This window comes from Mytilus galloprovincialis, chromosome 5, assembly GCF_965363235.1.
Source record: "Mytilus galloprovincialis chromosome 5, xbMytGall1.hap1.1, whole genome shotgun sequence".
Classification (NCBI taxonomy): Eukaryota; Metazoa; Mollusca; class Bivalvia; order Mytilida; family Mytilidae; genus Mytilus; species Mytilus galloprovincialis.
Window position 1 is genome coordinate 33864726 of NC_134842.1, and position 16525 is coordinate 33881250.

The 16525-nt window shown below is 32.4% G+C and overlaps 1 protein-coding gene across 5 annotated transcripts in view; it reads left to right on the forward strand.

Moving 5' to 3' along the window:
- The window catches only part of LOC143075662 (uncharacterized), a 54799-nt gene extending 43994 nt beyond the window's left edge, over positions 1 to 10805 (forward strand). For all 5 annotated transcript variants that reach the window (XM_076251177.1, XM_076251176.1, XM_076251180.1 and 2 more), the window contains 7 exons: positions 83 to 307; positions 1905 to 2084; positions 4629 to 4802; positions 5315 to 5703; positions 6673 to 6778; positions 8679 to 8773; positions 9637 to 10805. In XM_076251177.1, the coding sequence (XP_076107292.1) occupies positions 83 to 307; positions 1905 to 2084; positions 4629 to 4802; positions 5315 to 5703; positions 6673 to 6778; positions 8679 to 8773; positions 9637 to 9693 (1226 nt within the window). In that variant the 3' untranslated portion in view covers positions 9694 to 10805. The remainder of the gene's footprint in view (positions 1 to 82; positions 308 to 1904; positions 2085 to 4628; positions 4803 to 5314; positions 5704 to 6672; positions 6779 to 8678; positions 8774 to 9636) is intronic.
- Positions 10806 to 16525: the final 5720 nt, after the last annotated feature.

The following is a 16525-nucleotide window of genomic DNA, read 5'->3' on the forward strand; positions in this document are numbered from 1 at the left end:
GTCCTTAAATTAAGTCAAATCTGGACTTTCCATTTGAATTATTTATCTTATAATATTTTAAGTGTACATATTTGATTTGTAGTTGTAACTGATCCATTATGTGAAGGTTGTGTAATTGTTGATGGACATGCCTATGTCGCACACGATAGTGACTGTTCTAAGTTCTACCACTGCTATTTAACACATGACACCAATGGTGATGAAATTATGGTGGCAAAGGAGGAAAATTGTGCCGCTAAAACATTTTGGTCCCAGGAACACAAGACCTGTGTTACATGGGAAAATATGGTTTGCCCAAACCCACTGAGTAAGTACATTATGCAAATGTTAAATTTGCAATATGTATATTATGATGTCTGTGTTCTGAATAAGAAGCAGTTATATTTGAAAAATATCAAACCAAAAATTAAAGATATTACAAAACCTAATATTGCTGAAGGTTCTAAAAAGATAGATGGTTATGTTTTAAATGTCTGCACTATATGCCATGGTATATATGTGTTTTTATTACTGAGTTCTTATAAATTCTATGTGATCTGTCTTCAGTTCGGTAAGATTACAGACTAATCTGGTATATAAAGAGATTACAGACTAATCTGGTACATAAACAAAACTGCGAAAAAAATGAGGCGAATGATTTAACACTCAGATATGTGAAATTGGTCATCCAATTTCTGATGGTTACCGTAAAACGTATGAAGTGTTGATTATAGTCAGTTTTCATAATTACTCCTTTTTGGAAATCTTTGCGTAAGGAGATTATATTTGATAATACTTTCGTATAGAATGTACATGCATGAGATAAACGTATCAACCAGGTTCAATTGATTAACATGTAAGCTTTGCTTTATACACTAATGCATAGCAATCATGTTGTTCTACATCCATTTCTAGTATTCAATTAGCTTAAAAGCAAACATTTAACATACAAAAAATGCCACGGATTGAATTCATGTATTGCTTAAACATTGTACAAAATATGTTGAAAATAAAGAAAGTACAGTTTTCTTTTGATGAAACTGTCTTTAGACTTTATCATCGGAGACAGTACATGTGTAACAGGCAGAGACGGAATTGGTCACCCTTTTTAACTATTTAATGAGTTCGCAATTGCTCTTGTCTTATCTATTTGGTATGAAGTGTGTTTTTGTTTTGTGTTGTCTTTGTTTGTCTTCTGAATGTAATCTTAACAAATTATGTTCATTTGTTTCGCCAGTTTGTTATTGTCTTTTTCCCACAATTGTTAAAATAATCCATATATAGGAAGGTGTGGTATGAGTGTCAATGAGACAACACTCCATCCAAGTAACAATTTATTAAAGTAAACCATTATAGGTCAAGGTACGGCCTTCAACACGGAGCTTTAGCTCACACCAAACGGCAAACTACATGTATAAAGGGCCCCAAAAAAACTAGTGTAAAACTATTCAAACGTTTGTTTGTTCATATGTTTGTTTCACTTTACACTATCCAATTTTATTATTTAAAACGCCACTTAGTGTGATTGAAATCAAATACTTGCTTTGCGTGTCACTAGAAAAAAAAGATCGATATACTAGTATAGGGGTATCTATTTCTTTTTTACACAAAGTATTTTTATGTGGCTTTCAGAGCACACTGTTATTTTCGAAATCTTGTAAAAAATATACCGTAAAACGCCTTTATAATTACATACCAAAGATGATTTATTTAACATAGATAATTAGAAAAAGCTCATTGTTCCGGAGATTTTAAGTCATAAACAAACTCAAAACACATGACAAAAAATGAAAAACGATTTAAAGACAGAAAATTCGTAAATAAAAGCTTGATGGAAAAAATATATATGCAGACTAGTTCATAACATAATATGTGTAGTAAAATTTATCTTTAGTTATTCAATTGATTAATATTTTGTTATTTAGATAAATGTTTTGGTCAAGGTGACGGGACCCTTATGCCGTATCTAGGTTGCGAAACATACTGGATGTGCCAAGGTGAAATACCACTGCCAATGGCTTGCTCAAATAATAGGATATTTGATCCAAACACCCTTCAATGCATAACAGATCCAGGAACAACTAATTGTTTTGGTCCCACTCTCCGTAAGTATTGGGGTCATAACATGGGGAACACATCAAATATTAGATATATTCGGGAAGTATATAACCTGATTCTCAAATTTTTGCATAGCCATAAATTTTAAGATTCTTTTATTATTGATTACTTTTCATTTCTTAAATTAAATGTTTGTTTTTGTAAGGACACATAAACATGTGGGTAATATTTTTCTTTTATCTTTTTTATCTCACCTGGTCCGAAGGGCCACGTGAGCTTTTCCCATCACTTGGCGTCCGTCGTCATCGTCCGACGTCGGCGTAAACTTTTTACATTTTGACCTTCTCCTAGAGAACCACTGAATGGAATGAAACCAAACATGGTATGAATGTTCTTTATGAGGTGCTGACCAAGTGTTGTTACTTTGTAGCCGATCCATCATCAAAGATGGCCGCCATGGGGGGGGGGGGGGGGGGGGGCTTAGTTTAACATAGGACCCTATGGGAAATACATACAAATTTCTTCTTTTAGAGAACCACTGAATGGAATGAAACCAAACATGGTATGAATGTTCATTATGAGATGCTGACCAAGTGTTGTTACTTTGTAGCTTATCCATCATCCAAGATGGCCGCCAGCCGAGGACGTAGTTTAACATAGGAATCTATGGGAAATACATACAAATGTCTTCTTTAAGAGAACCACTGAATGGAATGAAACCAAACATGGCATGAATGTTCCTTATAAGTTGCTGACCAAGTGTTGTTACTTTGTAGCCGATGCATTATCTAAGATGGCCGCCAGCGGGGACTTAGTTTAACATAGGACCCTATTGGAAATACATACAAATGTCTTCTTTTAGAGAAGCACTGAATGGAATGCATTCAAACATGGCATGAATGTTCCCTATGAGGTGCTGACCAAGTGTTGTTACTTTGTAGCCGATCAATCATCCAAGATGGCCGCCAGTGGGGGAACTTAGTTTAACATAAGACCTATGGAAAATACATACAAATGTCTTCTTTTAGAGAAGCACTGAATGGAATGAAATCAAACATGGCATGAATATTCCTTATGAGGTGCTGACAAAGTGTTGTTACTTTTTATGCCTTCCATTATCCAAGATGGCCACCAGCGAGGGATTTAGTTTAACATAGGATCCTAAGGGAAATACATACAAATGTCTTCTTTTGAAGAACCACTGAATCGAATGAAACCAAATGTATCATGAATGTTCCTTATGAGGTGCTGACCAAGTGTTGTTACTTTGTAGTCGATCCAATATCCAAGATGGCTGCCATCCGGGGACTTTTAACATGGAACCCTACGGGAAATACATACAAATGTCTTCTTTAAGAGAACTACTGAATGAAATCAAACCAAACATAACAATATTAAACCAATTTTTGCCTAAAACATCATTATAAGTATCTGTTACAATTTTTTACATTTTTTAATATTACTTCAAAATCCCAGGTGAGCGACACAGGCTCTTGAAAGCCTCTAGTTTCTTTTTGACACGACTTTTTAAAAGAAATTGCCCAAAAAAGTATGTTTCATGTTGTTTTCATATTTATCATATGTTTATTTTTGGCTTATTGTTTTGTTTCTTAGCTTCACTCACAAAATGAGTAACTCAATCTTTATGTAATTTTTTATGGTTGTAATAAGTAGTTACTTCTGTTAAGTAAGATCATCGTCGTTATGAATTACAACTTATTAGGATATACATCACTAAGAAGGTAACTTTTTATCACAACGCTATCAAGTCAGTTGTTTGCTTTTGATATCTTAACTTTTGTCATTTTGTGATGGTTTCAAAAACATTAAGCAATCTTTTTTTTCAAACAAGATTTTAATATGAATTACATAATTAACAGTCTAATTGTTGACTAAGGGGTCAAAATTTCAAACCGAATGTAAGTTTTCGCGTTTTTTTTCTCTGGCAAATCTTTTGCAAAGTATTTAAAAGCAAAACTACCACTTGTGATATTTCATATGCCAGAATGATTTATGTCTATTCTGTCACCACAAAATGGGGGGTGGGGGGAGAGAAGGAGGGGTTGTATCATCTATGATTTTTTTTCTTGTACTCATCAATGAAATTGTTAAGGAATTTTTTGTCCTCAATGCTCTTCAATTTCTTACTGTATTTGCCTTTTTTTTTTTTACTTTTTGATTCGAGCGTCACTGATGAGTTATTTGTAGACTAAACGCGCGTCTGGTGCATAAACAAAATTTCAATCCCGGTATCTATGGCTATAAACTTATCGCCTTATTGTCTTTTTTAAACATGCTTACGTCCTTAATGGTTTAAATTCGAACTTCATATTTCATAATTTAAAACTCATGTACTTAATGAAAAACTTGTTTTGTTATTTTAATTCATTAATGTTATCATTTACTATAGTTTGTTCATCATAAAATGTTGTAAATGCGGTGCAGAATTATCAAATGTTAAGTTCTATTAGCAACATTATCATAACGTTCTCTGTTCATGTTTCAATGTAACACTAGTTGATATTGTACACGAGTTCGAGTAATAATACATATCATAAAGATATTGTTTTTATATTTGTTTTATATTTTAGAAACTTGTAATTTTGAGGAGGACCCAGCCGACGCGTCTAAATATTTCGTGAAGCAACAAGCTCAAGATGGTTCAGTTATTATGATTCACCAGACTTGCGCACCAGGAACCCTTTACGACCAATCAAAATGTTCATGTTCAACACATGACACAAACATTGTTATTTTACCTACAGGTAAGTTACTATCTTTTCACAAAATTAGGTTAATAAACAATTTTCCGACATATGTCTTAGCAGACACATATTATATCGATACTGATTACATTCGGAGCACCTGAAATATCCTGTTTTATTTGGTTTGGTTCGGGTTTGCCCAGCCGTCGTGTTTGTAATGTAGTTGTTTGTTTGATAGAAATAAAAGATGTTGAGTGTAAAAGAGAAACAGTTGTATTTACAGAATAAAAAGACATTAGTTGTAACAAAATTTTAATAGATGAAAACACTGCGACAAAGGAGGCTTTTGTATCATAACACAGTGTCATTAAACCAAACAAACAATCTGAAATACCACCAATCGATGAAAAGCGTGTTTCTTATTTTTTAACGCAGAGAATTCAGTTTTAAGCCCGGCTCCGAAAATGATAGTGCGAGTGGAGCATCCGTGTACTATGGACACATTTTAGTTGTTAATCATTTACTTGTATTTAATACAAGTATCACGATCTGACGTATGGTTTCTGTTCCAGGTTGTCAGGCATTAGTGGAACAAGGTCAAAATGGCGTTTTCACCTTTAAACAGACAAGTGAATTGATATACGGCATCAATTCAAATGCTCTTGTTGATTTTCAAACGGATCCAGATGCAATGAAACTTACACCTAACGGACATATCATAATGTATCGGTTGGCTAATTATGATTTTCAACAGGCCTTTGCAGTGTCCTTCAAATTGCAGCTGTCAGCAAGCAGCCCAAGTGGCTTGCAACAAATTCTTATAAACTGTATATATCCTGAAACTGCAACCTCCTTGATTGATACGCCATCAATTTCTATACAAGTGGGCAAATCACCAACTGGCGACTATACGTTTTTTAGTCAGTTGCAGACAGAAGACGCAATGCAAATCATAAACGTTGTAAGTTTGAATTTGGCTCTCTAACATCAGTGAGGGTCAAGATTGGGGTTTACAAATTAGAAATTAATGAGTGAAAATATAAAAAAAACAGACAAAAAATTACTCAAAAGGAAAGAAAAGTGGATAATAAATGGGGTACTTAAATATAAAGAAAAGAGAATAATCGGAAAAACATTTAAAGAATATAGAAAAAACAACTCCACGAAAAATTAGCTACAAAAATTAAACATTTAGAAACACAATACTTTGTGTACGACTTTTACAAGACAACCGTGAAAACACGTGATTAAAACTGAAAAGCATTTGCGGTAACAGTCATACTACTGTTCATAAAACATTATACCGATAACTGAATGTCGAGAGATTCATCTTCCTTACTTTATCGAAATGAAAGAAATAGCTACACAAGAGTTAACAGTTTCCGTTACATGTAATAATAAAATGTATTGGAATTTTTCATTTTTACGATAAAATCACAGATGACATCTGAATTAACTTATATGTCGATATTCTATTACTGCTTTTGACAGCAATATACAGCAAGTTTGAGAAGAATAGCAAGTATTCGCTCAACTGGCATTATTCAACAGTGTATATCATTAAAATTAAAAACAACAGTCTTATTTGGAACAGTAAACAAATATTGGTAAAAGGAAATCTTCGAAACTAAGAAACAAACTAAAGGCATACTTACATAACGAGCTTCAGAGAAATGTTTATAACAACTATGTATAATTTGAATCTATATCACATATGCTTCACCCTATATCAAAAGAATAAAACACATTGGATAGAATAGTAATTCTAATGCAACAACGTTTGTAACGGTCATTTTGATTGGATAACTTCACTCTCTAACGCTTCGTCAGTAAACTTAATTTGCGACCATCAAATCCCCAATTGATGCCGTCGGAGCTTAAAATACAATACAGTTATCTCCTAATTATATGATTCTTTAAATTTTTGTAGTCGATAACAGGCTCAACTTCCACTAATGTTGACGTAACAATGGCTTATGATGGCAACGTCTTTGTTTTAAATGTTGATGGTCAAGAAAGTTCCATTCCTTTGACAGGTCAGTATTTATCGTTAATAAAAAGATCAATCACAAATATACTGAAATTCGAGGAAAATTAACGGAATGTGCCTAATCAAATAGCAAAATCAAAAGCTCAAACACAACAAACGAATGAATAACAACTGTCATATTCCTAACTTGGTACAGACATTTATAAATATGATACTATCAATTAAGAACTACTACAGAAAAGTTTCACCATAGATTTTAAAACAGCAACTGTTACAATAGTACAGACTTTCAATAAAGAAAACACCTTTTTAATTGATAATTCTTCAAAATACTTTTAAAAGCTTTTGGATTTGATGGTATTGCCACATATGTGTTTTATGCAAGCGATGTTGACTCTTTACTATATTTTCAATTATTCTAAATGCTTACAAGTTTGCCATGTTGTAAATTCAAGATTGATTTACCTGTGAAATGTTATATCGCATCTTGCTTATGTTCTTTAAGATCTTTTTTGTTCTTCTCTGAATACCTGTTCTGTATTCAATCCTTAAGAGTCGCGTTTAAGGCTTGGCGTATATTTATCAAAATGGTTCACCCATATTGCAAGGCAAACCTATCGGTCAAAGCTGACGTGAAAATTAAATGTATTATTGTTTCGAAATTTTCTGTTTAATTTGTTTTCGTAAAAATGTTACACGATTCCAAACATGTTAATTGAAAAGTATACGATTGATTCACAAGATATTATTAACATGTTTGTCTTATACACCTTAACGTATTGAAGATTGACATATGGTTGGTTGTAGTTTATCCCTTCGTTGGCACACATACATGTATGCTGTATTGCAGTGATGACAACAACAAAAAATGTTACATTCACACTACAACATATGACATTGATATCAAATTATAAATTCATTAATATGCATTTTTATCAATCAAACCAGAAATTTTCAGAGCGAATGTCTTACGCTCGGGTCTTATGTGTGATGTTTGCTATGATATAAGAATTAATATGGTCTGTCGAACTGTTGATCATCAATAAAATATAAACATATTCTACACCTGATACCGTATTACGGAAATGATATATCGACGTATTTGTTTTCAAATAGCAAATTATTAAATGGCATATAAGATTTCATTGACAGCGTATCCTTGTGTACCTGCACTAAACTAAGGTAGCACAATACAAAGATTTTTTCATTCCCAATCAGACAACTTTAAACTGATGTAATTCATTCCATCCTTCTTTTTATTTTATAAATGAAGTACCAAAAGAAAGAAGAAAGATTAATCTTTCAAATTGTGAAAATTTCATTATGACATAATTATTACATAATTAATTATTACGTAATTAGTTGCTATATTGTGATGTCCACACTTGAATGAATTTAGCATCTTTGTTCTTCATAGCATCCCAAATTATTTTATAGATTCTTGTACAACACAGCTTGACCTCCAAAACCGTGTCTCAGATTTCCGAAAACATAAAAATAGAACAAATTTTATACCCAATTGAATTTAGTGGTCTCTTATGAATTGATGTTGCAAACTTCATTGAAGATTTATGAGAGAATGAAATACAATAGGAAAAATCTGAGACACGGTTTTGGAGGTCAAACTGTGTTGTGCAAGAATCTATAAAATATTTTGGGATGCTATGAATAACAAAGAAGTAAAATTCATTCAAGTATGGACATCAAAATATGGCAACTAATTACATAACAATTAATTATGTAATAATTATGTCATAATGAAATTATCACAATTTGAAAGATTAATCCTTCTTCTTTCTTTTGGTACCTCATTAATAAAACTTAAAGAAAGATGAGTGGAATTACATCAGTTTAAAGATGTCTGATTGGGGATGAAAAATATTTGTATTGTGCTACCTTAAGCCTCATATTTTATATACAATATAGGGTTTTATTTTTATTTGCAGGATCGATATTAAAAGGTCCCACTTTTGCGCTTGGCAGACCACTCACTCAACCTACAGTTAATGGCATTCAATACCTAGATGGTAGTATAAAAAATGTAAGAATACAGTGTTAAGTATGAAACAAGCGTGAGGGCTTGTGTCTTTTTTATAGATAACTATAAAACAAACACGAGCATACCTACTAAAAATCATTCCAAAGGCATGCTTACATAAAATAAAATCATATTTTTGGCATATATTCATATATATTTAGACTGCAAAAAAATCATATTTCTACCCAAACAAGAAATCATTACACTGATCGTATTTTTTTTTATCGATACTCTGAAAATACATTAATACAAAGAAGACGAAGTAATATCGGTTCGATATTGAATGTCAAATACGTTGCACAACATAAAGCTAACAATTCTTTGTAATCCATTGTGTGATGTTAATGTAATCCTGTCGATATTATCTCATTTTCAGCTTTTATTCTTACAATAGTTCTACATAGTATTAAATTCAATACCGAACATGTGTGTTTATTACATACAAAATGTAAAAATGTAATCATACACACTTTTTGACAATTATTTGCACGTATTATTCGGTGATATATTTAAGGCTTTAAATATGTGTTTGGAAGTTTAAATTTATATTTGTTTTCTAAAACGTCCGTTTTTAGTCGGCCCTTCAAAATAAGCATGAACTTCAAATATTAGGCTTAACCATATAGATTGTAAGTTATGTTCATTTGATTTATTAGTATATATTATTACTTGCCACTCTTTATCGTAACCCTTTTCAAGTGTTCGTTGTTCCTCGCATTTTAATTCATTATCTTAGTATTGTCAAGGCAAACAGTGTAATGGAAACTTGATATTCATATTTGTTGAAGACATATTGAAGTAGTAGTAGTTAATTACTGTATTCTGTAAAAATACGAAAAATAACACGATGTTTGTTTCTTTTGCAGCTAAAGATATACGATTGTATAGCTCAGGAGATCAAGGACAAGCTGAATGCAATGTAACGGAGGCAATTCAAATCAAACAAGTTGGAATGTTTTAAAGAAAACTACGATATTGTATATCATGTGATTACCTCAATCTTCTAACATTTGTATGTACAAGGCAAATTGATGCATTAGTCTTTTTAATGCATTGTGTAATACTATTTGATGTCTATTGTAATATGAAAACAAAACTTCCTGTAAATAAACCCAACATGTCTGAATGTAAATATTATTATAGAAATATCAGCACATAATGCTGAAATAGTTTTAACATTATGAAAATGAATTTGTATAAAACTTCAATAGACTACGAAATATGTATGTACAGGTAAGTAAGCAACGATGAAGACAGTTCCTATATCTGATTAATGTTATCCACTCAAGAAACACAAATATAAGTTAAATTGTCAAAATGATCTGTTGGTTATAATATCAATATAAAAATCGCTGAAAAGGTCTGTTCAGTTGTAAAAGCCAAAAAAGACAAAACTTGGTTCTATTTAGTGTGACCAAACTAAATATGTATATATGCAGTTATTGATCAATTTTCAACTCATTTTGTAATAATGTCAACGTTAATGTAGTTTTGTGTTTAAAAAGTCCTAACATCAAACTGCTTGTTTATTATTAACAATGTCCCTTTCTGTGTACTTTCCTTTTGAATTTTGAATTTTTTTACTATAAGTGCTACAATTACAGGGGAAACTCTATGACTTGATGTTTTATCTTAATCACCATGTTAAGATTTGTTATATTGCTGTTGGGTTTTTTCAACTCTGTGATTATGTTTTAATGTCTTTTTGAAAATAACTTTTATATGCAATATAATGACATTTGTATTAATTGCTTTCAAACGATTTTATTTGCAATAGTGCTTTTAGTTCTTTTTAAAAATGTATGTCTAATATTCAAATTATACAAAATATGCAATCTGATAATACAACAGGTTTTTTATTAGGTTCAAGGTAGGGGGTGGTTTATCATTATTTGATAACCTCCACTTGGCATTTGAAATATCTGTTCAGTCTTTTCATTTTACACGATTGCTAAATTATGTCTCTACATTGCACACATATTTATTAATTGTACTTGGTTTTATTTCGAAATAAAAGCAAACTCTGATTCTAGAACGTTTTTTTGTTTTATTTATGATTTATATGATCAGATCTCCAACTTTTTTTATCAAATATAGGCTGCAGGGATGAAAATTTAGACTGCCATTAGAAAATGAGAGTGTGTTTGATAGAGGGTTGATATTAATGCACATACAATGAACGTTGGAAAAGCATTTTTGTTGTACAGAAAAACTGAATCATGCAAAACAAAACAACATAAATAAGCTGTTAGACCCCTTAATCAATATAAAGATTTTAGAAATACGAGAAATATAACAGGCTGGAAAAAACGACAAGCAACCACAATTTCAAATGAGTTGCATAATCGTAATACAGAAAGATAGAAATAATGGCGATATATTATAAATCGATTTAAAAACATAGTTTCTACATTAGTATGTCTTGACACAACATTTTACAAAACAATGGATTTAAATTTGCAATATTCTCTATAGCACCGCTTAAAACAATGATGATTACTATGTTAAATTAAGGTAACTTGTTTTATTCCGTTTTCAAGTTTTGGTCAACAGTATGTATGATCTTGTAAACTGTATTATTGTTAACCAAGCCGATTTTTATGTCCCATTAATGGGCATTATGTTTTCTGGTCTGTGTGTCTGTTCGTCTGTTCGTTCGTTCGTTCGTCTGTCCTGCTTCAGGATAAAGATTTTGGTCGAGGTAGTTTTTGATGAAGTTGAAGTCCAATCAACTTGAAACTTAGTATACATGTTCCTTATAATATGAATTGTCTACTTTTGTCAATATTAAATTTGGAACCCTAATTTCACGGTCCACTGAACACAGAAAATGATAGTGCGATTGGGGAATCCGAGTACTATGGACACATTCTTGTTTTATACTATAATGAAGCGTTTTTCATACATAAATAAATGCAACAGTAGTATACCGATGTTCAAAACTCATAAATCGATAGAAAAAAAAATAAAAATCAGGTTTTCAACCTTCTCGAAAAAAAGACATTTACAAAGTCTTATTTCACTTTCAAGTATATGTATGATGTTCTGTCCCTCAATGACCAACATTCCAATGAGCGCTTACATGTCATTTATTCCAGTGAACTTAAAATTAAGGATACTGCCAAAAGTAAAAGGACTTGTATAAATATTAATCTTTTTCGCTATTTTGATATAGACGGACGACTGCAGACTAACATCTATAACAATCGTGATGAATTCAACTTTCCGATTGTCACCTTCCCATCTTTCATAAGAAATATTTTCCTTGATCCATATCTCAGTTAATGCGTTATAAGCTACTAGTAGTCCAAATAATTATGACGTCTGGCAAGGCTATTTTTTTTTTTCTGGGATGCCTTCCCACGTCCAGACGTCATAATTATTTGGACTAGTTATAAGCGTGCATTTACACCATACACACTTGATTAACAGGGTTGTGCTCCTTACCAAAAACAGCGGCAACATATATATATATATATATATAAGAAATCACAAATGAGTTTGAATATGGCGACAAATACGACGTGTCGACATCCTTACTCACATGGACAGCGACATATATTCGTGGATTTAGATCTTAAGATCCAAGTATGGGTACCTGATTTGTTATTTTACCGTTTATTACATTTTGACTAATAAGCTCATCATAGATACCAGGATTAAAATGAATACACCAGACACGCGTTTCGTCTACAACGGACTCACCAAGGACACTCAATCATAATCTTTATAAACTAATCATAGATACCAGGATTGAAATTTTATATTTGCGCCAGACTCGCATTTTCTCTACAAAAGATTAGTTAGTGACGCTCAATTCAAAACATGTTAAAAAAGCCAAAATAAAGGACGAAGTTGAAGTTCATTGATGACCAAAATTTCTAAAAGTTTTGCCAAATACAGCTAAGGTAATCTATGCCTGAGGTAGAAAAGTCTTAGTATTTCAAAAGATTCAAAATTTTGTAAACAGTTAATTTATAAATATAACCATATTAATGATAATTCATGTCAGCACAAAAAGTGCTGACTACTGGGCTTGTGATACCCTCGGGAAAATAAATCTCCACCAGCAGTGGCATCGACCCAGTGGTTGTAAATAAACTCATCATAGATACCAGGACAAATTTTTGAATATACGCCAGACGCGCGTTTCGTCTACAAAAGACTCATCAGTGACGCTCGAATCCAAAAAAGTTAAAAAGGCCAAATAAAGTACGAAGTTGAAGAGCATTGAGGACCAAAATTCCTAAATGTTTTGCCAAATACAGCTGAGGTAATCTATGCCTGAGGTAGAAAAGCCTTAGTATTTCAAAAGATTCAAAATTTTGTAAATAGTTAACAATAACTTGTTTCCCAATCCACTATAAATAAATATGTTTTAAAATTCCAGTTTATTTAAAAACTCAGTCTGTTCCTATTGTATTCTACAGTTACACCAAAACTATTGCACTTAAAGTATTTAACTATAAGCAAGCATTGCAGGAACTTAATTCAGAACAATTCATAACAATTCCTCTAACATGTGTGTTGTAAATACGGCGTGAACACAACTCAGGCACTTCACTTATTTCTATCTTGTAACGTAAAGACTCTGTGACGTGTCATTTGTATACTTGTGCAATCGGTTAATCTATTACACATATTATAATATGCAACGTTTTATTCCTTAATTCACGAATTCTCGACTACATTGTATGTGACTGATCCCACTTTTGGTCGTGTTACTCCTGGGGATCTAAACATTATTCAACATGAACATCTCCGAAAGGTGATATCTCATGGTTCTAAGTTTAGAGAACCGGAACACATCAATTGAAAACATAACTTTCAAATAATTGTGGATTCCATTTAGGGCGATTGGCAAAACGAAAAGACGTTCGACTGGGCACTTTGTCAGAATGAGTCAAATCAATCAGGTCTCTGATAAAACGTCGCATTCATAAGTTGAAAAAATGTTTAAATGCACTCAGGTAATTCCACATGTAACATATCATTTGACAAGGATGATATTATGGCAAGTCATCAATCTCGTTCTTTCTCTGAAATCAATTATATTAAACCTGTTTTACAACCCTAACCATGAGAAATTGAAAAATCGTCTAAAAGAAATATTCAAAAATGCTTTTGAACATACAAATGTATGTTTTACTTTTGGATACCATACGGCATATTTAGTAAACCAAAAAAGTACAAAATGCTACACTGAAAAACAAGTCATCAATATGCTGGAGTTTTCTTAATTGTCAACATATTTGTTGGATTGGAGGTAGACTTTTATCAACAAATTTTTCTGCATTCCTATGAGAACGAACTGTGTGCCTCTCCTTGTTGCTCTCTTCTTATTTTCAAATGAGTCGGAGTTTCTTCAGACACTTGTCAAAACAAGAAGTTAAAAAAAAGATCATTTCAGTTCACATGCAGATAAATTGATAATGTTCTTTCCATTTACAATCCAAACTTTTCTTATTGGGTTCCATATATATTTCCTTCAGAACTTAAATTTAAAGAAACAACAGACATGGTTTCATGCAGTCACGTCTCAGTCATTACAGCTGAACGGACATTCTGGGCCAGTTCTCCTTTACCCGCTATCTTCGATGAGGGTTTACAGTTAGATGATCAACGACTTACTACTTAAGATGACAGAAACCAATCCATGTCGTACAGTAGACGTAGTAGTTGCCGTACCCGCGTTAACATGCACTCCAAAACCATTGTATCATGGGGAGTCTTATGCCGATTAACGTCCGAGGGCTGTATCCTAGGTGTTGGGTGATTGACCTGCATTTCACTGCCTCACAGCTTTGGTCCTGATAACGCTTCCTGTCATCTTTAGAACTTCGTCCACGATTCATCTACCAGTACTCCATCAGCAAGGTTAGCGGGCTGCCAAGCTGGCCAAACTGGCCCTGAAAGCAGCCGTTAGTGAAGAAATAACAACAAAATAGTAAACAAAGAAAAAAACAACTAACCAAAACCAAAATGGCGGCCTACATATGGCGTCCTCAACTACCTGTTCCTGACCCACGGCATAAAATATGTTATAAAGCTCAACAAACGCCTTCCGGCACCGAGCCGACCGTGCGAGGGCTGAAAAGCCAGTCAAGGTCGTTAAACACTTCCATATATATACATGGCTTCGTCTTGCTCATTCTTAGACTTATAACTCAAATATGACCTAAGCGGTTATCTGAGTGCCTGAATCTTTAACAGACGAGACGATTTTAATTTTGAAATTGATGTCTCCCACTTTACATTTAAATACCAATACACCTGCAAAGGAATATACATTTCCCAACTTATTTAGTATTCAAGAGTGTCTGGGCAGAAAGTTGGTGAGCCAGGGCAATGTCAAAGAACGTATCGTCCTATATCTAAAAAATGTTCATACCAAACCTAATAAAAATACCTGATAAATATTCCGTATCAACATAAAAATAATACACGATGGTTTTGGTATCTTTGTGAATTACTTGTTACATACTCGTTTGTTTTATAGTGATTGAGATAATTACACAATGTTGACTGCTGTACTCTTACCTCTTACGTCTGTTTGTGCACACATCATTGTGAAAATAATGAAATTTTATGCGTCTGCCATACAAGTGAGAGGTTAAGCTAGCTACTCAACAAGGTCAAATCCACCATATTCTACATAAGAAAATGCTTGTACAAAGTCAGATATATGCCAGTTACTATCCATTCGTTTGAAAATTGTAGCTTTTGATTTTGTCATTTGATTAGTAACTTTCCGTTTGGAATTTTCCTCGGAGTTCGGTATTTTTGTTATTTCACTTTTTCCTTATAGTTCAAATTAAAACCAAATGATGTTTTATAGTTTTAAATAATTGTATTATTAATAGATTAATGTAAATATTATTGATTTAATTTAAAAAAAAAAAATTGTTCATTCCATTCATACTGTAGAAAATGTACGTGTTTGATCATCTCATCACAGTTCCAGTACGTATGTCTAGCATGTTTTCTTTTTGCATTACAGAAGCAGACTTTATTATTATAGCTGTTAATTTCTGTTCTCATTTGGTCTCTTGTGGAGAGTTGCCTCATTTTGGAATCATACCACATCTTCTTTTGTATATTTTTTTGAGTTATTTGGCAAATAAATCTTCCATTTGATTTGTCAAGGGACCATTTAATTTAATAAGAGACTTCTTGTTTGATGATGTTAAGCGGAAGTGAATTATACAGAGTTGAAAGTCTTAAATGTCAACCGAATGTAAAGTAGCACCATTAGCACGTTATTCATCCAAAGACTTTTTGACACTCAATAAATAAGTTCGCTTTATTGTGATATTTTGATTATTCATTGCTTTATTGATATTATACTTTTTGGCGCTAATGAAATGCCAATTGGCGAAAAAGGAAAGTGCCAATCAATTTGACTTCGCCTTCGACTAATGAGTTTTGTGTCTCCCCTTGGCCCTTTTCAACTGTCGTGTAGGCAAATTCATACAAAGTTTCTATTATATCACAATCTGTCAGTGTTCAATTCTTTTTGACATACATGGGAACATAAAATTATGTGTGATTTTTTATAATTTAATAAATAAATCAAATATAGATCTGATATATTATATTGAAAGAAAGAAAAGTAAGCTTTTTATTTTATAATTAATTCAGAATCCGTAAAAAGTTTCTAACATTACATAATTTGGGGAATTTTAAATATATTGCAATGTAAGGAATATAGATTTTTGGTTCTAGGAAGTATATATTGTGAACATTTAACTTTGG